The 27,023-nt window shown below is 33.2% G+C and overlaps 1 protein-coding gene across 1 annotated transcript in view; it reads right to left on the bottom strand.

The window, feature by feature from the left end:
- The window catches only part of LOC129807130 (protein O-mannosyl-transferase Tmtc3), a 325,993-nt gene that overhangs the window by 113,589 nt on the left and 185,381 nt on the right, over positions 1-27,023 (bottom strand). The window contains exon 4 of the mRNA XM_055856176.1: positions 15,332-15,431. Within this exon, the coding sequence (XP_055712151.1) occupies positions 15,332-15,431 (100 nt within the window). The remainder of the gene's footprint in view (positions 1-15,331; positions 15,432-27,023) is intronic.

Genomic DNA, 27,023 nt, shown 5'->3' with positions numbered 1-27,023 from the left:
TCATCTATAAAGACCGGTTTTGAAACCGTCTCCAACACAGGGCGGTTAAACGGTTATTGGGAACCGGTTAACCGTTGTTGAAATCACTAGTAATATGTACAAAATAGTACAATATATTTTTTTTTCAATAGCTATGTGGATCATACCACTAGCTTCAAAACGAACCTTACTTTTAAATATTTTTGGTGAGAATTTTTACCGTCAATTTTGAAATAAAGCACGCTTAAAGGTTTAAGTTTAATATTGTAAAGCGAGTGGTACAAGTCCCGCACCATAATATGCTGAAGTGCCCTTCCTCGCTGATCTCCTGGAATAGAGCTTCCCATTTCCTGCCAATTTCCGGAGAGCCACGAATCGAGATTTCTCACATCATCGGCTGAAAAACCAATTCGTAAACGCCTTCGAGGTAATTCATCGGGCGCTCTCCATTCGATATATCGTTGGAGGCTAGGGCCGCTAGCGCTGTTCCTTAAAGTTGGCAATTATAGTGCCCATTAGAGTCACCAAACCCAACTGAACAGTGATTGTGCTTTAGAAGGACTTTCTTCTCCTTCGTCAGGATGGGCTTTTCTCCAACATATCTAGACTCAACAGTCCTATTACAATATTTAGAGCAGAGGCGTGCAAGAACTGTTGAAACCGAATTAACGTCAAATGAAACACGTACGTCAATGGTCAAAAAGCTACCAAAACAAAATTTTTTTGACGTTAATTCGGTTTCAACGGTTCTTGCACACCTCTGATTTAGAGTCAAAATTGTAGGCCCAAATGGGAATATTAATTTTATAATGGCCAAATTTTTCCTGTGTTTTTAAATAAAATGACTCATCGCACCCATATTTTAAAAACTAGGAGAAGGTGTCCTGTTTTTAAAATATATTGCGAAGTCACATTTATTCAGAAACATATAGGAAAAAAATTAGTCATTATGAAGCTTGGAACTGTTCAGAGCATGGGCACTTTCCCCTATGATTCCTCAAAGAAAAATAAAGAATTGAAAATGCTACCCTTATATTAAGTTCTTCGAAATGAACTATCTACGGTTATTGATGCTAACTGGTGTTGTAGGAGACTTTAGGTCCGATGGAATGTAAAAGGAGATGGACGGCAACACTGAATAGTTCTTGATTTTCTTTACAGCAGAATCTCGCTATAGTCCATATTTGGTTCCAGATTTGACACTTGGATCACACTATAGTCCATGTCATTTTTTTAAAATGATCAACGACTTTTAGTATTGAAATTGCTCGACGGCTTCGACTTTCTTTGCGATTGTGGTACTTGTCCTCGCTCTCTTTATTCTGGTTCACAATTATCAGAACTACTCAATAAAGTTTGCCAAAAATATTAATATAATTATGACAACATTTCATGTCGCGTACTAAAAAAACATCTTAAAAAATTTAAAATCAGTCCTTTGAAATCAACGGTCGATAAATTGTGGACTATAGAGCGATGGCCTATAGCGGGACTCTACTGTATTATGTACGACGACGTTCCGAGGATGGATGTCCTTTTCATCAGGTGCTATGCTAAATATGGCAGGAAAAATCACGTAAAGGCGGGAATTGTCATCAATTCCTATCATCCCTTGATTTTTTTTGAACATAGGCTTAAAAAGTTCATCCTTTAACATTAAAGAAATCCTAGAAAAATTAATTTGGTATTTCTTTTTCAGCTCCGTTATTTAAATGTTTGGTATATTAAAGCTAAAAAGCTTAAATCGTTCCTAAAGGGTTAAAGAATACCCCTTCACTACATAGGTTTTTATTTCTCATTTTTACCCCTAAAATCACCCAGATAATGAAGCGTTGTCTGTATTCATATCAGTCGAAAAATTTTCGTTTTTCAAAGAAAAACTAAAAAAATTAAGCATGAAAAAGGATCACTAGCTAGGCAATGGAATTGTTGATGCATTAACTAACTAAAGAAAAAAAACTAATAAATAGTATTGTCACAATGCAATGCAAATGCAATGAAAAGTAGTTTTGGAAGAAGATACAATGACTAGAGATATAGAATGGATTAATCTATGTTATATTTCCAGAATATTTGTAGAATATCTTTAAACATTTTCACATTATCCATGGTGAAGATATCTGTTTTTGGCATAGTTATGTACATTCTAATGGAGACTTTCCAAAAGGAACAGCCTGAATTTTCACTTGCGAAATGCTATGGCAATACTGGGAATGCTCTTGTTATGTGCCTATGTATTTAATCTCACTCTACCACTATTTGGTTTATCAAAACTGTAATCGATGTGCAATATTGTCCTAGATTATGCTTGGAGAAACCATACCGTCACTCCTGCTACACAATTCACCTAAAATTATTATGCCGCGTATTATATAGAGAGCGAAGAAATTTCCCGGATCATTTCATCAGTTTGGAAATGTAGTATCATCCATTGGCATGCACCCTTCATATAATATGTACGGGAGATGTTTCGGATTGCCGGTGATTTTGAACCCTTTCAATTCCTCAGACAGAGGGAAGTGAAAGTGTGGAAAATTGATGTTTGAAAGACAGACGATATCAACAGGATGAATGAGTTCTCTAGAACAATGGGGTGAATTTGTGGTTATATTGTCCGGTTGTATCCGTATGGAAGCAGGGTTGAACGGCAACTTCTTCACTGATTTCACAAAGAATCAAAAGAAAATTATATTTTGTCTGTATTCTGTCAGTTCTTTTTTCTAATATGGGTTATCAATTTTGTGATTTAAAGTCGAAATAGAAGATGAAAAATTTTGTCCAATGAAAAAAACGCGATGAAGTGTACCGGTTTAACTTAAATTAACTTAGCGATTCTAGGAATAAGAAAGCTTAAAGATTTTAGTTAAATTTCATTGGCAAAATAAGAGGTTTTCAATTCTGAGTTAAAGACTAATCACGCTTCATGTATACCTAGTCCTCGGCGAATGGCCTTCAAAGTTGAAGCCAATTTCTTACTTCCACATACAAATGCGTATGGGAATTTTTCTGCACTCGTGATCATTATGCTAAATATTTAAAAAGTGAGAAGTTTTTCCGTATTAAAAGATACACCTTTCCGTATGGAGGGATAAATATACTAAATTTTTGTTTAAATAAATTTTTCCTTGGAGTACTGTGAGCTGAGTCCGAGATCAATTTAGGAATTGGCTTCAAATAGCTCCATATAAAAAGTACAACTTGCCAGGCGCTTGATGTATACCAATCTTGCCTCAAAAGTTTCTGTAAATGCAAGTTTAAAAGTCCTTCCGACCAGAAATAAAATTAAAGAAATCTCTTAAAGTAGTATGACATTTCCATTTTAGCTTTGTTATAGGGATGTTTGTTACATTTTACACTAAGCAATTAATTAAATTATACACTTCAAAATTATACATAGATTGAAAGGCCCATTATGCTTAAAGATTTATCTCAGAATTGAGGAGTAAATTTAAAGAATCTTATTGAACAACCTGTAAAATGACATAAAGGACATAAATTTATAAACGTTTTTACGAGTCAAATGAAATGTTCATTCCATTCTCTTTACTCTCTTTAAATAACCAAAGTTTTTTTTATTGATATCTTAAAAAAGTTGGAGAGCACTTTGAAACTAGTTAAGAAAAATTTCCAAATACAGCATGAGATTTTTCATCATCTGCATTGAACCATTAAAAATTGCAAATTCTGATTGTATACAACGAGATATCCATTATTTTGACAAAAGTCAAGAGAATATCCAATAAATGAAGTATAATCCTGATATACAGGACCAAATGTCGCATCGATATTTCAATTTTGCATCAGAAAGCAATTTCAAATTTATAATGAGCAAAAATATTCATAAATGTTGTATATATATATTTTGTGCTTGGTTGCATGAAAATTTCTGTTGCCACTTGCAATAAATTTATCAGCAGCACTAGATTTATTTACTGTCGTTTTCAATCATGTGAAATTGCTTTTTCACGAGGATTTTAACCAAATGATTTGGCATCCCTAATTGTTACACTCTGGGCCAATTTTATCTATTTTCAGTGTGATAGAGAGAGGTAGGGTGGGAGATCAAATTTTCAATTTAACAAAAAGATCATTGTATGGACTTTTTTTACAAAATCTAGATGAATTTTAATGAAACACAAACACTTGTAAAATAGGATGTTATGAGTGGTATAAGTATCCTGTTTCCGGAAATAAATGTCAAATGGATATGAACGCTAAAGCTGAATTCAACATTTTGGACTCATATCTAAAATTCAAATTTCACATATCAAAATTTTAAATTATATGCTTAAAGTTGTGTCGACATCATGTGAGAGCTATTGATATTGAAATTTGGTGCTAGAGAAAGGCAAAACACATGGATGTCCCTCTATCCTTTCACTGTAAATTTTATAGTAGAATCCAAAATGGAACATATAGGAATAAACCCATGATGTTTAGGGATATTTTGACCTGTGAATTATTTAGCATATTTTCCACACATAAACAAAACTCCGGATATCAGGATGAACTCAATAGACTCTGAATTTATCTTAATATAGGAAAGCATTTAGGAAGAACCTAATGCGATATTCAGACATGAGGTTTTAGCTTCACGGATTAATTTCTATTATTTTAAAATAGTCAAGATCTTTGGAGAAATTTTGACTTATGATCATTTCAATTTCTTAAAATTCAGTAGGGAATGAAATGAGGAACTTTTGAAATAGATGTTTCGTCTCCGATTTTTAAATGGAATTCAGCCTTATCTTACTGTGATATCACACTTGCACATTAAAATTTTAATACGATTCACATTAATTGTCGCTGGTGAGAGTCCAAATGTGTAATTTGTGTGTTTGAATCATTTTATATTCAAAATTTGATCTACTTGTTGATAAAAAAGTAGATTTGTCCGCAAAATTTGATATAAATTTATTTATAGCATTAATGCGAAAAATTAATGCGATTTTCTCTTTAATTTTTTAATGTGAAAAATATTTATGCTTCAGGTAAATTTAAACTTATTTTTGCAGGCCAAGTCCACTTCTTTATCAATAAATAGAAAAACCCCAAATATTAAGTGACTCAAAGACACAAATAACATATTTGGACGCTCACAAGCGACAATTAATGTGATTCACATTAAAATTTTAATGTGCAAGTGTGATGACGCCGTTAAAGTAATTCAGATTCAATTATTTTTATTTAAATTACGCCATTGTAAGTGCTATTTAATAATAGGAGAAAAAAGCCATATCTCAAAGGTGCTACATTTCAAAGATACCCTACTTCTGCTTAACACTATTTATTATTAAGAAATTAACTGACATCCATTCAAGAACAAGGTCGGCCCTTTAGTCTCAAATAAGTCTTTAGTTTCAAAAAGCAAATAAAAAAAAGAAACTATTTTCGTCATGTCTTTTTAAATTGGAGAATATTATCTTTCAGAGAGTTTCTTTTCACTGTCACAGGACATGTGAAAATGTAAGGAAAAGACGCACTTCTTAGTTCGAATCAAAGTTCTATCTACTAGAGCAATACATTTTATGTTTCGTGAAATGGCAATTTATTCGACAGACAGGAAACTGTCGAGGTAATTCAAGATTTTCCGCGGAAGAAATTTTTATTCATACATTTCAGTCTTGTTTGCCTCTGTTATTTTTTGTAATCACAGCTACTGTAATGCTTTTTCTCTGTAAAGAATTTGGAATAGAACCGGGTCAAACTTACATCCACAAGGTATTATGTTTTGACCGTCATTGATTACGAACATAATCGTTAAGGGAACTGCTATAGGGTGCAATAAAGTAATTTTGAATAGAATCTAAACTTGAGTTTTGCAATTTCTGCTCTGTTTGTCTCTGACCATTTGGAATGGTGGAAAAATCGAAACGGAGTTCGAATACGATCATAATTACCCCATGGTTGCCTAGTGCCCTCCCTACACACCCTTACGACTTAAGCCAAGGGACGGCTTAACAAAATTATAATCAATATAATGATAAGATTACATTTTCATCAGTTTCTGACTAATCCGTTTCTCGACTAAAGCCGAGAGACGACTCAGTTTGTGAGAAACTGATGATGGGAATTTAGTCAAATCATTTTTTTGATTATAATTACGTTAAGCAATCTCTCGGCTTAAGTCGTAAGTGTGTCAAGGGCATTTTCTTAGAGTTTTTTTTTTTAAATCAAATCTTTTAAAGCTGTTATAACCGACAGGAAAAAAAGCTTGAAGCAATATCTTTATATTTAAATGTTCTGTAGAAGCCCTTGCATTTGCACTCACTTTTCAAATTCTTTAATTATCTTTATATATTTAAGTATTGTAAAATAAAAGTACTACAAGTAGGGGAAACTGGGGCACCACCAAACACTGCGATTTTTTAATCAGATATTCGACTTCAGAGGATAAGACCTATAGGAATTTATAGGCACTAAAGGGATGCTTGTCCACTCAAGGAATGGTCGAGATAGTCCAAGTAGTTTAGAAATAAAAATTAGTGTTTGGTGGTACCCCAGTTTCCCCTAAGCTTTCAGAATGCATACTGTAGATGTTTATGATGATACACTTCGGGAGTGACTTAGAAACCCTTCTTTTCGTAAGCTTTTCTTTAATTCTGACACTTAACTTAATTGAACAGAGAAGACATTATTTTCGGACACTTCCACTTCCAAAGACTTCAAAGCACTTCATTTTCAGCTGCACACCACTTCCGACCCTAATATCTCCCCCTTGTATATAACAGGTGTTATTTCCGCTTACCGGGGGTCAGCGTCAGCCCTCCTACTTCATTTCATACTTGATTTTTTTTTGATTCTTAAGATCCTCTAAATGATATCCGAAAATGAATACAATCTCCCAACTTGTCTCCGGAATGTCACGTCAGATCTTAATAACATGTTGAAAAATTCTTGGTCGAGGACATCTCCTCGAGATGAACATTTCGTCCATGTACAAAAATACCGTACACAGAAAAAAATATTTCGTAAAACTGATGGTGAATGATGGCGAATTCTCATTGGCGACTTACGAAATGCTCATAAATATTATATAACTCACTAAAAAGTTCGTGAAAGTATGTACTTTTCTCACAATAATCACTTGAAGAGCATTGTTTGTTCTTTTACGAAAATTTGTTCGTAAATGTTCGTAATCACAAAAGGATGTTTGTAAAATTTTGTCATTTGTTCGTAAAGTTTTGCCAGACAAACAAAAATGTATGAACGTTTGTAGAAGAACAAAAAAAGCTCGTCAAGTGATTATGTTACAAATAATGTTTATGAAAATACAAACTTTATCGAACTTTTTATTGAGTTATACGAGTAACGAGCATTTCATAAGTCCTCAGTGGTAATTCACAAACATTTACGAACTATTTAACGAAATATTTTTTTTTTAGTATAAAATGATTCCTAGTCACGATTTTTCAAGGTCAAAGGGATAAAAAAAACTATATAGTGCGTATTTTTCAATCTATTTTGCAAAATTTATCGTCGCGTCGTTTGAAAGGTCTTGGAGTCCCTGACAAGTCTGAAATTGCTGTGAAACGAATGGTATCCCGAAATCTATTGCAATCTTCTAATATATTTCTGGTAAATTTTGTGGTGGTTTAAAACAGATTTTTTTTGGAGATAACATATCGGGATGTACGAGTGATAAAAGAAAGAGATATTCATACAACGAATAGGCTTGGATTATTTAAGGCAGGTTTTGCCTCAGCAAAAGCTAGGATTGTGAAGAATTTGAGCTAACAGTTTTTGGTAATATAAAAACCATAACGGCTCTTAAGGATGGCTAAAAGAAATCCTTACACTGAGAGAAATCCGAAAAAGTTAAAATAACTTTCCGGAAATGTTAATTTTACCCTGCATTATTGATCCGAAATCGTTTCGACAGAAAAATACAGACAGACAAAACGTTTCGAAAGACAAAAAATGATTCGGTTTTTTACTGAAAATTAAATGGGACATCTTTTTAATGCATGTTAGTGTGCTCAAAGTAATTTTTTCACCTTGAATTATTACTTTATTCTACTTCTAGTTCATTCTATGCTTAAAATCCCGCTCAGCATTTTTCTGTTTCTTTTTGATAAGCTGTGAAAATTAAAAATCTGTCTTGTAAAAGATCTGATTGAGAATCATTTGAGACTTATCTCGCATATTCAACCTGAAGTGGAGTTTTCCACCGTTTTTCTCCGGAGTAAATAGGTTAGTTATCAACGCTAAGACGGCGATGGCCACAGAATTACAGATTTAAAACAAAGTTATATGTACTATTTTTATAACCAAAGTTTATAACCAATTTATCCACTCATCAAGACCCAGAACACGGAGATCCATGCTCCCGTTCACTCGATCGAACCAAGACTGTCCCGTTTTCGAGAGAGAAAAAGACTGACAAATTTCAAATTATGGCCGTTGTGACCTTAATAGAAATCGTGACTTCTACAAGATAAAAATCTGTCTAAAATCTTATCTTGTCTACTAGTCTCCTATACATACAAGCTTAGGAGGATGTGAAACCGTTTCAGATGGGCAAATCCATTTAGAAGTTTCTGATATTTCACTATACATTTTTGAGTTAATTTTCAAGCAGGATTTTCAGTTACAGAATCACAGTTCCCGTGAATTGAAATAAGCTTATCTCTAGCTTTCCCGTGCGGCTTGGAAGATTGAGGAACAAGAAATTGATTTTTCAAGGGGGTTGTTTTCTAGGGATATTTCGTTTCGGGCCATTTCAACTTGTTTTTCCAACCGAAAGATATTTGAGTTTTCCACCGTCGTCAGCCCATTGTGAACGCACACAAATACAATAATAAATATCCATGATGAAGGAAGTTAGGGCTGGGTAGGATAAAACTGACAATGATGAGAAACTAAGGATTTTCTGTCATGCAGAGAAAACTTGAAGACCCAGAAACGGATGACAATGTCTGAGATAGATATGTAATAAAATAAAAAGAGCACAATAGACGGCAGCTAAAAAGGGATGATGGTGATAGAAGCAGGAACTAGAATCATCCGCACTCTGCATTATTGTAACCCGACTGTCCATACAATAGCACGGAATTGAGGATGAGTTGTTCTGCACTGTCAACCTGGAAGAATATGACCAGAGACTGAGAGAGAATATGACCGCTGTGCTATATATCTCAAGTGCCTGTCCCCCAAGTATATGTTCTGTGTGTATTTTGTCCACTTCATTGATTTTTTAAGATCACATCATCATCGTCCTCGTAATTCGGGTATACAGTAAATTATTGAAGCAGAAACACACTTTCACATGAATGGAATCCTGAAAACTGATGTTCATTTTTATTTTATAGCCTCATCTTCCCCAAACTCTCATGTTACATCTTTTTCATATGTAATGACTTATTTATATTTTCCAACATCACACTTCAACATACTGGAAGAAACTCAACGACATGATCAGTTTGTGCAGCATAGAACATAAGTCATTTAAGAAAATCAAATATATTCTGGTACATTAAACCTTTTTTATATGCCTCTTGAAATAGGACATAAATATATATAGTACGAATCGTTTAATCGTATATAAGGACGTTTTATTGAAAGATCAGAAATAAACCGATGCTTAAAGACATTAAGCCTTAAAAACAACTTTAAGATTGAAATACTAGTAATTTTCTGTTTTGTAGTGATCGAAATATTGCAATTAATCCCTTAACTCGTTATTTTTTGGATTTTTTATAGATTTACTTTATATTTTTAATAGGTTATTTTACTAGCACTGTTATAGAACAATTTAATGTTGGACATTTTCTTTCTAATTTATTTTTAATATTTTCTGTATTACTGCTCGAACTCAAAGAGGGAGCAGTTATATAATCGTCTTTTTCTTCAACATGTCACCATCCTGGAGCTTAAACGGTAAAAGATATCTACTTCCGGTCTTCGATGACCCCTCTTCCCATACGTTTTTTTCCTTTTTTTTTTGATTTTCTCAAAATTGATTTCTAGTTTCTTCAATGATTTTCCGATATGCTTTAGAGGTAGTCCAGGCTAACATTTCGTCTAAATATATGACTGAAAAATTCACCATTCTATTGAAGATCAAATATCAACCACTTTGTAGGGCCCATTTTTCAACCGATTTGGTTAAATTTGGATTTTTTGGAAAGGTATTGAAATTCTGAACCCGGCTGCAATAGTCCTCATCAGTAATGAATCGGTTAAGTAAATGACCAATCTTTATTCTTAAATATTCTTTTTTCCTGCCCGTAAACTTGTTACCCATCTAGAGGCGAAACCGTAAGAGATACGAATTTCGGATCTTTAAAGGACCCCCCATAAGTCGACCTTAGGAACATTGCTATGATTTTTATTTCCTCCACTCCACTCCATCCCCTCTAAAATCATATTTTTTGGTTTTTTTCGAAAACAGCTTCTATGATTTTTTATTTTTTAATATGCTTTAGAGGTGGTCTAGGCGAACATTTCGTTCAAACATACCTATGACCTTAAAAAAAATCGCCATCTTTAATTTTCGAATTCGAAAGTTAAAGTTTAACTGGTCTTGAAATCAATTGAATCGGTTGAATATCCGTGAATGACTTATATTTCTCCTGTTTGCATTTTTTATTTGTCCATATGCTTGTGACTCATACCGGAACATTCTAAAATGATCATTTCTTATTACCAATTTTTGATTTTAAAATGCTTTTGTGATTTATGAATCAATTTGATATCTAGTAGACAAGTAAGCACCAAAAGATCATGCGGAAAAATAATCTCGGAAAGGTCTATCTCGTAAGTTCGAGCATTCCGCAAAGCTGGGATGCTTTGCCTTCAGAAGTTGAAATTAAGCCAAATCTATGAAGAACCTTTGACTGTAAGACTGGATGTTTCTTTAAAAAAAAATATTGAAAATATGCTTAATTCCGAATAAGCCCTATCCCTTTAATGCATTTAATTTCCAAATCTTCAAATATGAATTTCAGTCATAATCCCTTATCAAAAATGCTGTTAAAGCAATACAGGGAGTTTTGTGCCTGAAATTGGGTTCAATCAGCAGTTATTGGAATTGATCTGAAGAACAACTCCCTCAATTGGAAATAATCTATGAATTTAGGGATGATGTAGGACAATGAAGAAGGGATTTGCATAGAGGGTGAATATTTTCCACTCGAATATTTTGTGGGGGCAATCAAATAAATTTGCAAATTGAATTGAGACTTGCAGAGTGAATCCGTGAGCCATTTTCTGGGTAAGTTGAAGAGAATTGCCAAATTGCATTATGTTCCTGCACCAGAAAATACACATTGTTGCAAGAAAACATAAATGGTGTCTGTATAATTTGTATTCAAAGGTAAGGTAGTGCTAAGTCTACCTTTAGACACCTGCAACTACAAGACTTTTCCTATGATATACGACAGGTTCACCAACTTTAGAAGGAGCGTTAAAATAATTTGTGAAGTTGGCTCTTGGTCAGTGTTATTGATAGTAAATTGCTCAATATTAGAGAAAAGTTTACGTATTGATACAATTTGTTTCCACTTGCTTAAAGGATAAGTACCGAATGTTTCTTTTGTGGGGAAAAAAAGTTGTCTGAAGAAGTTCTGAAGTGGAGGAATTTTGGAAAGTGTGTGTGAAGAAGTGTCTTGTTGGACAAGGAACAACGGACAAGATAATATGTTCAAAGCCCGAAAGCCGATTTTGTGTGACGCTTTCAGTTTGTCTGGGATGACTTTTTCTGTCTGAAGCAATATATATATAGAAATCACCCATGAAGCCACAAAGCTAACTTTCTTTTCCACTTTGATTCCTAATACCATGGTCGCACAGTCAGCATCCTTAAGAACTTTTACTGAATATACAGAATGTTCATATAAAGATGGTATTTTGCCGCCTTTCCAATATCCTTCCACACACATACATTTGGGATTTAGGACACTTTGCAACGAGTAAGTTTTCGGACTTGGCCATTGGTATTTTTTTTATCTACCCATAGTTACTATATATTCTCTCTTGCACTCCCGCAACATTCATGGGAATTCTGTAGTGCACTACCACTTGAGTTTCTATGCAATTGACCAACTTTAAATTTCAAACATTGAGGTGTTCTTTTCACTTTGCAATACTCTGTCGTTTTCTGGAAAACTCTCGTTACAGAATTCACTAGCAATTACGTGAATGTCACTCAAATGAGGAAAACTACCTCTTTAGAGTTACAACACTTGTACCAAGTGTGGACATAGATGATCATATATAGATATCCTTATGTGAACTTTTTCCCACATAAACCCCACACTCCAACTTCACCATGGTTACCTCATCTAAATCCTTTTCCATGTGTCTAGTCCAAAAATGTCAAAACAAATTAAATTTCCCAATTAGGTTAGTTACATGAGATTCAGACAGTTTAATCAGGTATTTACTTATCAGTTTCACATATAGACAGGCTTTTATTTAATTACAAATTCTATATAGGTAACTATTTGGACGTCTAATTCTGACAATTGCTTTATATGCTAAATTAAGCTATTGTCACTGCCTGCGCAGTGATTACTTACAAGGAGAGGGGTATGCTCAAAATTAATTATTAAACTTAAGAACATATATACAATGTATCTTATAGGTAATACTATACAAAGTAGATTCCGTGACATGGAAGAATTTTAAATTTTCTCTTTTTCCTAAATTTTTAATTTTATGGCAATTGAAATCAATTAGAGCAAAGTTTTAAACAGCTAAAATCGGAAATTTAATGGATGATGAATAATTCAGAAGAGTTAGAGAGGTTCTGGGTTTGTGGTTGAAAATTCAGTTTTCAACTGTTAGATGATCAATAGAACATTAGTAGCATAGGGTAATGTGTGGTATTTCGGGACACTTTTTAGCACTTTCAAGTTTCAAACAGCTTAACGACTTCTCAAATTATTTTTTTCTTTGTTGATACAAATATTTATATTCCTTATTCTATCCAGAATGAATTTCCAGAATGAATTTTCCAGAATGAATGTAAAGAAGTAAGAATGGTATATTTCGGGACAATTGAGTATTTTGGAACAGACAAAAGTCGCTATTATGAAAATAAATTTCACTAAGTTCGATTATTTACGTTTAAGTAAAAGATCTAAACTTCACTCTTTCATTATAATTTTGTTTAAATTTCACCCGAAAAGTGGCTTAAATAAAAAAAAAAAACTAAGCACTGTTTGTGTTGACATCTGCTAAATTGATCACAATGAAGGTTTTGTAAAAGGGGTGGCAAAGCGTCCCAGGCTTTGCGAAATGCTCGAACTCGTGACTTATATTCTCTATACCTCAGAAGTACTTTCGCGTCATTTACCATTTACGGGTTTTCAACCGATTTAAACCGATTCATATATCATTCAAAAGATCCTCGAAAATTGTTTTAAAAGTATCGATTTTCAGATAAAATTTAGTTATCGGCTATGAACCGGCTCATTACCGGTTCAGAACCGATTGGAATCGGTTCAGTTTTGTCGGAAATTCCAAGACCTTTCCAACGACCCCAAACATGACCCCATTCGCTTTGAAAAACCGTTATTAGGAATGATTCAACGGTATTTTCGTATAAGGACGAAATGTCCGCCTGGGCAATCTCTAAAACATATCCATTCCCAAAAAAACATGGTTTTTAAAGGTTAAGGGGAGGGGTGGGGGGAAAATGAGAGGCATGTTAACGATCCTTGGGTCGACTTATGGGGGGTCCCCCTTAGGTCCCAAGTCGCTATCTTTCACCGTGTGGCCTCTAGAGCTGGCGACAGCCGGACGGACAGACGGACAGACAGAAAAGTGGTCTCCGGGGGGTGGAAGCGGAACGTGGAAATTTTGGGGGTGAAAAAATCGAGGGATTATTAGGGTAAGTGTGCCAAATTCCGGCCAGCCTACAATTTCGTCCACCTTTTTTTTTAGATTTTACGTACTCTAGAGATTATAGAATGCAAAAGAATAACCAAAAATGTAGCTTCGACAAACGAGATGACGTGAAAAAGGTATTGGAAGAATTCCCGAAGGGCAAGGTACAATGAGAATGAAGGTGGCCGAAATATAGTACCAAAGCTATGTCTATATTTTTTTTTCATTTTAAAATGTATTAAGAATGATTTTAGAGTAAATAAAGACGGTAAACTCTTTACAGGGTTCCAAGCAACACTCTTGCAAAAGAAAGAGTAAAAAAATCAATTTGTATTTAAAATATTACATTTGAAACTTAAGACTTTGACGCTTGCATGCAACTATGCCGAAATTTGGCACACTTACCCTATATACTGCTATCTCCGTGGAGTTCCGGCAGTAAAAGTGGAATGTGACACTCACAATTCACGCGTATTTAACGCTTTTATGTCCCAAAAAATATCTTGTCCAGAAATACCACACGTTACCCTATAATATTCTAATTCAAATATTTCTATCCCTGGTAAAGTCCAAAATAGACTCAGGCTACTACATAAGAATATTAGCCCGTAAAATTCGGCGATAATGAATCTGGTAAAGGAAATTTGTGCAAAGAAGTTCTAAACCATGATCTTAAGCTTTCATTATATAATATTTTGTACTGATTATTTATTGCTAAATTTTATGGGTTCAATTTTGTCTAAGATCAGCCTGAGAGTATTTGGCCGTAACACAAGGTACGGTGTTAATCTTACTGTCTCGTTTTCATACATTTGGTACGTAGTGTTTCCTACAATTCTATAAACGATTCGATTTATTGTTTTCGATTCATTAAAAGTACAAAAAATCAAATAATAAGAATGTGACATAAATAGAATCTCATTCTTTGATTTAATTTTGATTCTTTGCACTCCAGATAAATTGAAAATTCATTTATATTGATAAGTTTTAATAAAAAAAAGTCTCATTTTAATCAGATTTTGAATTAAGCTATTCTAACGTAGTATGACATAGGGGCTGATAACTACAAAATTAGGAGGTATTTGGAGGTATTCCAAAATTGTAAAAATGGTCTCACAGACAACACAAACTGATATTGGAAAAAACCTGCTTAAAACTTGATCCAGAATCTGAATTTTGCAAATTGCTTCATCTTCAAAGTTCGAGCAAAATAGCAAAATTAGTATACTGAGTATAATATATTTTCTTTAGAATAAGAGATCTCCAGATTAATGGATCTGCTGAAAGATTTTCATACAGAAGATCCATAAATATTCTATTTACAGAGAGTTGTTAGACCAAAACCCTTATACAATTGACTTTCAGTTAAGGGAAGTGCATTAAATGAAGTTCCACCATTGAATTCACTTCCCTGATTAATGGTGTAAATGTGCGAAATGAATGTGAGGTTGATCGTGAGGTCAAAGGGGGAAGTTTGGTTCATCGATATGCGATATTGTATACAATTGCCAGTACTCACCAGTAGATTTTTTCTGTTCTGTCGCCTTGGCGTAGCTGAGAAATGCAGCCAGAAAGAAGACTGATGATAGAGTTTCGGCTCTGCCAACAACACCTGTGACCTAGTAGAGAAAAATGGAAAAAAGAGAAACACCATAAATTGAGGGAAATATTTTATTATTTGACATAACATGGAAAGGTTCATATTTGATATTTTACTCTGTGAGAGAACCTCAATGTGCCAAAATATGTGTTATTTGTGCCAGGTCTTTTTCATCTGTGGCCCCGGTCAGAAATGTGAATTTGATGTGTGTGTGTGTGGAGAAAATTGCGAATAAAATATCTCTTAAGTGAAAAATCGCACATATTTTTCAATTTTATTGTATAAAACTCACAGCAGTAGCTCAAGATTTTTTCTTATTCCCCTATAACGAAATAACTCTATGGCGAATAGAAAATTCCCATATTCCATTTGCAAATAAATTTATATGCTCGATTTTCCACAGTTAAACCAGACGTTATAATTTATCACTCACAAATATTTTATAAAACTATTTTTTAAAAAAATACAATATTCAACTTTGAAGAAGAATTGCTAAGAGTAGAATAGAATTAGATCCTTTTATATCATCAATTATTATTCTTAAAACTTGGCAGAGAGAGATTTTATGCATTATCTAACAGGTTTGACTTATATATTTCACAAAACTTTCATTGAGAGATGATTTGGTAGATGATTAGTAGATGATTTGGTAGAGAAAATTTATGAAAGAACCTTTAAAATCGATGAGCCTAAGTCCTCAGTGGCTTCGTTCAGTAATAACCTTTCGAAGAGACAAAGCCACTCCAAAGCCAAACCAAAACCTATTCGAAAATCTGCCGGAAGCCTAAAGTGCAATGTTCACGTACTCGCCGCTTTAGCGCTGATTGTTCTGCCATTTCGAATTTCGATATTCTTGACACTTCAATCGTCAACAATGTCAACAACAGTGTGCAAAGTTTGCTGCAAAAAGTGAATTTTTGTGTAGTTTTGTGGAAATTCAGGATGGCAGGACGTCTTAATCGCACTTTCACTCAAAGAGATATCCTTTTTAGGAACTTGCTCATTTTTGTGTAACTCGTCGGTTTAAACGTTCGAACTGCCAACGGGTTTTTAGGCAAGTTCTATCTGATATACCTTCGAATCGGTAAAGAAAAAACCTCTACCGGAGAGAGCTCTCAAATCGGGAAGGTTATTACTGAACAAGAGGAGTGTGTAATAGTTTAAGAAAACCTTTAGTGCCAAATTTTACAGGCTAAATATTCTCGAAGATTAGCCTGAGTCTATTTGGGGTGTTAGAGAAAGTGACTTAGAGTTCTCTTATAATCCCATTTTCATATGACGATTTAAAAATAATTTTCTTTCTTTACTTAAAAAAAGAAGGCAGAAAATAACCTTTTTTTTATTTAATAAAACTTATTTTTATTTTATAAAATTATTGAAATCTTCTTAAATATTAAAATGAATACTAAAAGTAGCCTTCCGGACTACTAACACTAACACTTAAAAGGTGGTGGCCCTGTTTTTCGGGAATAGGAAGCTTAGTATCCGCACTCTAGGCTTTCCCAAGACGCACTGATGCCACCACAAATGGCGCCAGGGTGTCATACCACCCACTCTGAAGCAGGTCCGGAAAGCAACTTAGAGATTGCAGTAGAAAGGGTTGTTAACGGTGAGGAGAGTAACGACACTATCGCTACTTTGCCGTTGTCTGAGGAAAATATTCTACATAAGGTTTAAACATTTTTATAGATGATTCAGATGATCAGGAACATTTATTTAAATACAGCATGGAATTCTTACGTAGGAAAATGTAGGTAGTGACACACCAATGAACTTGGTAGTTTGGAAACTTGGAACCTACAAAAATTTACGTAATTCTAACGTAGATCCAATTACAAAAATCACGTTATAGGGGAAAGTGCTCTCCCTTCGAACATTCTTGCCTTCGAATAATGTGAATTTCTTTTGTTGATGAACAATTGGTGATAAGCCGACTAAAATTTAATAGAAATCTGTAAGTCTCTTAGGAAAACTAAAAGAAAATTCATGTTATTCGAAGGCATGAACGTTCGAAGGGAGAGTACTTTCCCCTACGGGTAGACCTAAGGTTAATGGCTTAACTTCTCTAATTTATTATCATTCAAGATTTTTTTTTGGACAATTTTGACTGAGGATTAGATTATTTAGAGCAAAAGACCTATTAGATTCTGAAAAATCAATAAAATCGGTTGCTGTTTACGATTTTGAGATCCGCTGGGACTGAGCTAAACCTCTAGTTTGAAGACGGTCTTAGTCTCTTAAGGCTCCAAACAATGTCAAAAAGATAGACGTTATTTTTTGGTGAGTTCTGACGTAAATATTTGAGAGTAATAAGTTAATATTGGTGGGCTAAGAGAGTAAACAAAGGACAGAATTACTTATTCGATTCTAATAAACTACCTCAAGCATGATTCCAATATCACAATTCAATGGGGTATTCTCTATTTTCTCCATTTTTCTTAATAATAGTAATAAACAATACATTTCTAAAAACTATACAGGTTTCAGAAAAATGATAACGGTCATTGAGAAAATACCAAAATATTGCTGATATGTGTTTAATATATCAGATACAGCAATTGCATACCATATATCGCAAAATTTAATTGTAAAAGTTTATTTTGGCAACATAAATTTTTAAATAAATTTCTAGTCTTATGCCCTAGACACACTTACGATTTAAGCCGAGAGACGACTTAGTGAAAATTGATGGAAATGTAGTTTGACCATTATTTCTAATATAATTACGCTAAGCCATCTCTCGGCTAAACCTCAAGTCTGTCAAGGCCCTTAAATAACATATTCAGCGCCGAATTAAAATATAAATAAAACAGTTTTTGTCGGTTTAACAAAAATTAGTGATAAAATAATTTCGCTTCAAATTTTACATTAAATGACCTCTATACTACAAATTCTGGTATTTAAAATAAATAGAAAAAATTGAGGTAATTTAAAGTTGTTTGTTAAAATTGGAATATGTGTGATAAATTCACCACGATTTATAAGTTAGCTTGCAAGGAGATGAGAAATTCCCTATAGAAGTTGTAAATAAGAGTGTCTTGTGAAAGTGAAATATTATCGAGGAGAAAATAAACTTTCTCATTGTATATCTCTTAATATTGAGCATTCTTTTATGGTATGAAAACTTTCCTCAAAAATACTCTCCTGGGATAGCAAGATGAGAAAAGAAGAAGGATCTTTCGCAATTTTATCCTCATTTCTTTGCACTTTCTCCTTGGTTCATTGTGTGGCGATTTTATACACATGGAAGATAAATGTGTGAGCAGTACTCTAGTAAATATTTTTTGCGTATAAAAATTCCTGTCCGGAAGCCCTGGCCAGAGAATTTGGCAATTTTGTGTGGATTTTAGTGTCAAACTTTCCCAACTTGTCAATTTTGTTAACCAAGCACCTTTTTTCCTCATACCCCGACCTATTTGTCCGAGCTTTTATTATCTCGAAAAGCTCACTTTCACGTACAGACACAAACATTCACTGAAGATGATACTTTGAGTAATAAAAAAAACTCTGCCGCCTATAATTCATCCCTTTTCCTGACATCCCATGAGTCCTGTTGCTTATCCATTAATACACCAAAGTATTAGAGTGACGATGCGTTTCATCCTTGTGTTTGGCAAAAAAAGGAACCACCATCGTGTCTCGGATGCTCCTACATGAAAAGCAACTCACAGCTGGGGTAAAAGTAATCACCAAAATAAGATACACATAAATAACAGTGAAGCGTTGTATTCTACAAGGGATTGATTTCCATACTTTTTTTTTGACGAAGTCTTCAATCACCGAAATTACTCACAAGGGACATGTGGGTTTTTCCATTCACATACAACATTTTTTGAAATTTCATTCAATGTGGACTTTAATGTATTTTCATCAAAATAATGACTTTTAGTCTGATACAGTAAAGGAAAATTCTTACTAAACTAATCGATTCTCATATCCCTATCCGATATATTATTAGGAAGTACAAGTTTTCATAAAGATTGAAAGAGGAGGAGCTAATCAACATGGTCAGATTAAATTTGCAGAGTCTATAAAGTGACACTAGCTGTGGCAATTTTCGGACAGTTTACATTATCGGACATTTCTTGTATTTTATAAATTTATATATTTTGTTATTTTTCTATTTTTAAAAGTAGTAAATTTCCAAAATAAATAAAGACCGATGTGACATCAAATGTGATGATGTAGAAAAATTCTTGGAAGAATTTCGAAGGAAAAAGAGATTGGGTTTCCCATATTGCACACAAAGCAATATCTATATTTTTACTCAATTTTAAATGCATTAAGAATAATTCTAGTTTTGATGTAAATCTAGGTTTTAAGGTTCCAAAGAACGTTTTTGAAAAAGAAAAAAACAAAACAACTTTCAATTTGTATCAATAAATATTACATTGACTTAGAACTTGAGATGATTAGGACTTTTAATGATTTGTTGGCAAAATTGCTCACAAAAATATTCATTCTCATTCTAACAGATACATTAGGGAGTTGCAGGTATTATATTTAAATGGCAAAAAGAACTAATTAACACTAATGGTGCTTCCACACCTTTTCAATTTAGTGAAATTCAACTAATTTAAATTTTTCATTTTGCTTATTCAAACAGGAATTATATAAGCTTGTCTCTTTCTAAGAATTGAAAATTTAAATTTAAACTAAATTTCAATTTTAAGAAGAGATAACTATAATCTGATTAGTAATTGAAAGAGGAATAGGAAAAATTTATATTAATTGAATTAAAGTCAATTGAAAAGGTGTTGGAGCATCATAATTGCTAATTAGGTTTTTGCATTTAAATTTCTCCAGCAAAAAATTAAAATTGGGCAGTAATATAGCTCCGACATAGGAGCAATTTAGATCAAGAAAATTTCATGAAATCAAAACTCACATCCCTTTCGTTATGAAGCGTTCTCTTTCGAACTCTTCTTCTTTTGATCATCATAACCAATTTAATTGAATTATTTTGTTCATTTTGAATTATATTTGGAATTTTTAATTATAAATGTGGTCAATAATGGGTCCGGCACACCTGTTAGATTAGGAAAATTTCCTAAAATCTAAATTCACATTCCTTTCTTTCTTATAATTTTAGCATATGTCTATCCTATTCCTTTATACTCTTCTTCTTTTTTTGAACATCACACCAAATTTAATTTAGTTCAGTACAATTTGGAGACTGAAACAGTGAGACATCCTTATGCAAATCTCTTGAAAAAGAACTCGAATTTTGATTTCATGAAATTTGACCGATCTAAAAGGTGTGTCGAAGCCATAAAGGCTCCGGCACACCTTTTAGATCAGGAAAATTTCACGAAGTCGAAATTCGCATCCCTTTTGTTCTCACATGTTTTGCACATGACTATCTCATTCTTTCGCATGCCAAATTTGATTGAGCTAAATTGAATTTGGTGTTATGTTTAAAAAAAGAAGAGGAGTGTGAGAAAATGAGATAGACTTATGCAAAGCATATGAGAAAAAAAGGGATTCGAATTTCGACTTCATGAAATTTTCCTGATCTAAAAGGTGAGCCGAAGACATAAAAGATTAAATTTAGTCAGTAGAAAACGAATTTTATTGCTCGAACTCAAAGAGAGAGAGCAATTATGTTATCGACATTTTTTTTAACTTGTAACCGTCATAGCTTAAACGATAAGAGATATCAACTTACGGTCTTCGGTGACCCCCAATAAAAAAGCATATTTTTAGACGTTTTCTTTTTTCTACACCACCTCCATCTTCTCTAAAATCGTGCTTTTTAGTTTTCTCGAAAACGGTTTCTACTATTTCTTTTATTTTTGGATATGTTTTAAAGCTGCTCCAAGTGAACATTTTGTCCAAGCATACACTGAGAAAAAAAAGAGGGTGCGATTAACTTTTTTTCCTCATAACTTTAACACTTTTTAGGTGTAAAAGTATATTAAAATTTTTTAATGTTAATTTTACACCTTTTTAAGGGTAAAATTAACATGAAAAAGGTTAACTTTAACCCCCAATACACCTAAAAAGGGTAATATTTACGTCGATTTAGGATCAATACTGCAGGGTAAAATTAACATTTCCAGAATGTTATTTTAACTTTTTCGGATTTCTCTCAGTGTATGACCTAAGAAATCCCCATCTTGTATTTTCTAAACTCAAAGTTTAACTAATCTTGGAGTCAGTAGTGAGTCGGTTAATAATATCCGAGAATGACTTACCTTTCTCGTGTTTACATTTTTTGTTTGTACATATACTTGTAATGCCCAACGCACAATAACTTTTGTTTAGTAAACATGCTTCTGATATTTCAATGAGAGTGAGTGAGATCTAGATCTAGTCATCTCGCTCACTCCTATAGAAAATTTTGAAAACATGTTTACAAACAAAACTTATTGTGCGCTGGGCATAACTCATGCCAAAACATTCTAAAATGACAACTTCTTTATCATTTGTTTTTTTATTTTGAGATGCTTTTGTGATTTATGAAGCAAATTGATCTCTAGGAGATCAATAAGCACCAAAAGATCAAGCGAAAAACTAATTCACGGAGAACTCTGTCTCGTAAGTTCGAGCATTCCGCATAGCTGGGATGTTTTGCCATCTCTTTTTGCAAAAACAATACATCCATTAAGTTCAGTACAACATTGCATCAATCTTTTCAATCTCATTTTCAACTTTAAAGAAAATTGAATATTTGTGCAAAATTTGTCAATGTTATTGAACACTGAACCATTGGCAAAGGAAAGTTTTCCCTATAGTTTCGTACATTGAATTTAAAATGCTAGAAATGACAAATTTTTACTTTTCCAGAATATTATAAATGACGTTCTTGGTTCTAACCAAGAAAATACGTTCTATCTATGGATTTTTCTTTTTGAACTTCCTTTTTAGTTTCACCACCTACCACTCCTCTTCTGAATTCGTTGAGCAGAAAAAAACATCCATACACTGTTTGTGGGGTTGAAAATGCGAACCACTTGAAAAATATTTCGTTCTGATAGCGACACTGAGATAAGGAAGAAATATATAAGTATGGAGAAGTATATAGAGGTGCAGTAGGAGCTAAAGTTTCAGTGTCCGTGGATGAATAAATGTGAATAAGTTTCTTTTTCGCGCCATGGAAGGCTCCTTTCCCTATGGCAAATAGGGAAATCGATATTAATGCTAATGTATGGGCGAAGAAGGTAGGCAAAAAAAAGGTGAAGGAACCAAGTTTTCGGTGGTGTGCCCTTTAAACTCTTTGCGAATAAATTGGAACGTGTCTCAAAAGCAATTTTTGCTTCCTAGCTTCTACCTTATATGGAAATTTTATGTCATTTTTAATACATATTACATTTCATTCAATGAGAAAGTCACTTACATAGTCACTGGTACCGTATGTGAAGTATGTTGGACGTTCAGAAAAAAATATATTTTCTACCCTATATATTATGGAAATTTTGTAGATTTTCTAGAGTATCAGAAAATATAATAAATTTCGACGTATTTATCTTTCCTATATGTTGAAAGTGCTCTACCATCCTCTTATTTCATTCAATTTCACTTTATAACGCGATTTAATACGAGAATAGAGAATTAAACTCTCAAAAGTCGAATTCTATTTTAATGGAAGATCTTCTAGCTCAATGAAGGGATTTATATTTATGTACCGTCCAATAGTTATAATCATATTATATTAGAAATAGAATAAAATTAATTTAATAAAGAAGTTAATAAAAAAATGGATATGATGTATATATCGTAAGTTGCAAAAATAAGTCAGAATAAGATTTTATCGTATGACCATAGCAATTATTTGGTCATCCACATGTCATACTTTCGAAATGGAGAATAACCTGCAATTTGTATTAAAAGAATTATTTTTATACAAAATTAGAATATGGTTTCTCTGTTTCACTTAATTTAATTTTAATTTATTCTTTTTATAAACCATAAAAAGTTAGCACTACAATTATATCAATGTCAGTTTTATATAAATATTATTGTCATGACTGAAATATATGAAAAACTATTACAAAAATTTCCATATATAGGAAAAATGAATGTTTTTCAATTTTTTTCACAGGACTTTATCGTATTTAGATATTCCTTTTTCTACTTTTCAGATTTTATTAATGCTTCTTTCAAAAAGCTCCGTACTAGAAAAGTCTTTTTCAATCAATTTTGAAAGGTTCACGCTGAAATATTTTCGGAAAGATAATTTTGTTGGGATTTTGGTTTTTTTAGTCCAATGGCTTATCGCCGAATTCTCTCACCTTCTTCTTAATTCCTTTCATTAAAGACTTGACAAACCGATCTCACGGTATCGGATGGCTTTCTTCCACTTTCTCTCGAAATCCGGCAAGTTTTCGGCTGCCTGGCCCTTCTTCTTGAGATTTGTCTTCAAGATTCCCCAATATTTCTCGACTTTCTGGAGTGCAGGACGGGTTAAAAAACTATCCCATAGTCTTGGAATCCTTTGAAAAGATGATCGTTGAGTTTCCGCGACCTTGTTTTAACATTTTGAAAGCAGCCTGAGCTTTATAGGTTATCAAACCATTCCTCTTCTTGATTTTATGAACCAAGCTTCAACGTATTCCCATTTTCTTGCCAACATATTTCACGTAAAGATTAAGTTGCTTCACGAAGAGCTCAAGCCCTTTCTTTTCCATCCTCTTGTCCTGAATTCCAGGCTTTTGGCCACTTGCTCCTGGCTTCTGAGTAACAGTCTTGAGTTCCTTGAATCGAATTATAATATTCCAGACAGTGTAGCGGAACACTTCCCGGTCAATTTCGTTCAGCATAACTCGCGTTTAGCTTTTTAAGATTAATGTCAACTTTTAATCTTTGCATGCTCTCCATCTTTTAGCAATTACTTAGTCAAAAATCAATATTTTTTAACAAGAATTTCACCAAAAGAAAGCAAATTGTGGAGATCAGAGCAAAAATGATACATATCCTATGGCTAAAGCATATAGGATATGTGCAATTTTTATTCTGACTTCCACAATTAAATTCTCTTGAAACGACGCAGACGAAAAAACACAATCCAACGCTTAGAGTAACATGTGATATTTCGGGACACTTTTTAGCACTTTCAAGTTTCAACGGAAGATACTGTAGATCAGAGGCATTCAAGAACCGTTGAAACCGAAAAACGTCAAATGAAACATGTACGTCAATGGTCAAAACACTACTAGAACAAACTTATTTTGACGTTTATTCGGTTTCAACGGTTTTTGCACACTTCTTCTGTAGATACAATGAAGGATTTATTTTAATAACTATTTTTGTTTAAGTAAATATAAAAGCGTTGATATATTTTAAAGAAAATGTAAGAACAGTAATCGCAATTGTAATAACTCACGTTTTACTGACGTAAATTTAATCTAAAAAAAAGTAAATCCTCTAAGGAGAATTTTCTAAAGATAGACGTTATCTTTTTGATTAGCTCTGGTGTAATTACTGCAGGTAATAAGACTATAAAATTTAGGTAAACAAATGAATAAAACTCGAGGTTAAGACAAGACGACAAGTCAATTCAATAACGTACAAATAACGTTTTCATAACTTAAATTAGCGCAAGAAAAATTGGGTTTTTGGGTTTTCAATGACCTACTTGTTCTTAAACGATAAATTCTCTAAATTAGTTTTTTAATGGTAAAACTATTACTTTTTGATTCTATAAAAAAAGTCGTTAAGTGAAAATAGTTGAAACACAGTTACAACAAAACTGATACAACAACTACGGTTTTTGTTAAATTTGTTTATTAAATAATACTTTTCCGTATATAAAGAATATTTCAAAAGGATTTTATGAATTAATTTCAAATGTTGTATCAATTGTATGGAATATGGAAAATGATTTAAAAATAATTGAAATGTCCTTAACATCGTGGATCACGGTTGAATGGAGTGGAACAAAATATTCAGAGATTGAAGAGGATGAGTATGTAAAAAAAAACAATTGCATGGTTTGGCAAAAAATGGGGATGATGATGACCTGCTGCAAACAATAAAAGTCAATTTCAATTGTATTTTCATGCTTTACATTTAGCACGTTGTTTTTCCTGAACATAGACCGTATGCAATATACAATTTCGTTTTAGTCCCCAGCCCTAAATTGTCAAGTACCATGTGAATTTTTTATAAATTTTCTGCAGTTGGATCATTGGTATGTACCGTATATGCACTCATACTAAAACAAGTCAGATTATGGTATTAAAAGTTTTCTATCAATTTGATTTTATAAGATATCTACCTTTGCATCTGCATAGCCATCGGTCTGAGACAAAAGTGGTTAGTTTGGGTACAATGGGTACATAGTGAATGTGTGGATTGCGGAAGACCTCTTCCTGGATGCTTCAGTGATATTCGCCTTTGTTGTCCCACTTAGCATCCCTTTGTACACTTTATGTGCAGTGGTGAATTTCAAATTGGAATATAATGATAGTTCCATGAAAACGAAGAGCATACGCAATCGTTAATTTGACATTCACTTCCCAAACATCTACTGCTTCAAATGAACTATTTAGCAGTGCTTAAACAACTTTTCCTATTCTAGATGTGGAAATTTTCATTTTCAAAACCCAAATCAAAATGACTTGTAATACATTTATGGGACTGTAGATTTATATACGATTTTGAGTATTATATAAGAAATACCTACATGAGAAAAACCAGTGATAAGCCCAGTTAAGCTTATGGTATCTGGGATTCTTTATAGGTGCAATGCGTGCAACTCGAAATATTAATTTAAAAATTACCCTACTATTTCCGTAGGGCACAAGAATAAAAAGTAAATCATGAAGAAGTACAAGCCCTACACATAAAGAGTACTTCTTTGTGGTATTTTTCTTCGGCTATCTGTAACATTACAGAAATCTCAAAATTCCTTTTGAGGTTCAATTTCATAGTACCCCATTATCTCTTAATTGGAAAAATTTAAAGAAGAATGCAGTACGTGTAGTCAATGACGTCAATATTGAGTTAAATTGAATTGTCGTTTGAATTCCCTGGTGGAATGTTTGCACATGCCAAATGCACATCGATATTGCCTAAGTTCGAAAAGTACCAAAAATGTTTTGTGATCTATGGAGCAATAATGTGAATTATATTTGCTTCATTGCCCCAAATAAGGAGCTTTGTTATCAGATACAGGAGACTTCTATATTTACTAATTGTCCTGGGATGCAGATGTATTCAATGGAAATAATCACATGAATTTGTCATTATATAAGATATTGTGATAGGGCTAACAATTTGAGAATGGTGTCAAAGAGTAAGACCAAAACACGTTTACAGAGAGAGAGTGGAGCAAACGGGGTTAAATAACAAATTTTAGGGTGAAGTTGTTCTGTTCAACGAAATGCAAATTCACAATAAATTATGTTTCTGGAGGGTTGAATACCATTGTCTCGAGTTGGTGCGATGAAAACAAGAGATGGACTGACATGGACTTGTTTCTGAGGGTGGTGGTCCTTGTTGGAGCAACTCCTATGCTTTCAAAAGGAGTTCACAGTAGAGAACATAAATGCGTTTCAATTAGTCTTCCTCCTTCTCAGATATAACATGTGATATAGGAAAAGTCAAGCAATATTGGAGTTCATATAAACACAGAACATAATGGCTTTATGTGTCTCTTTCTTTAGCC

The sequence above is a fragment of the Phlebotomus papatasi genome, chromosome 3, assembly GCF_024763615.1.
Source record: "Phlebotomus papatasi isolate M1 chromosome 3, Ppap_2.1, whole genome shotgun sequence".
Classification (NCBI taxonomy): Eukaryota; Metazoa; Arthropoda; class Insecta; order Diptera; family Psychodidae; genus Phlebotomus; species Phlebotomus papatasi.
Note: the sequence above shows the minus strand (reverse complement) of the source record. Positions and strands in the feature narration are given on the sequence as shown.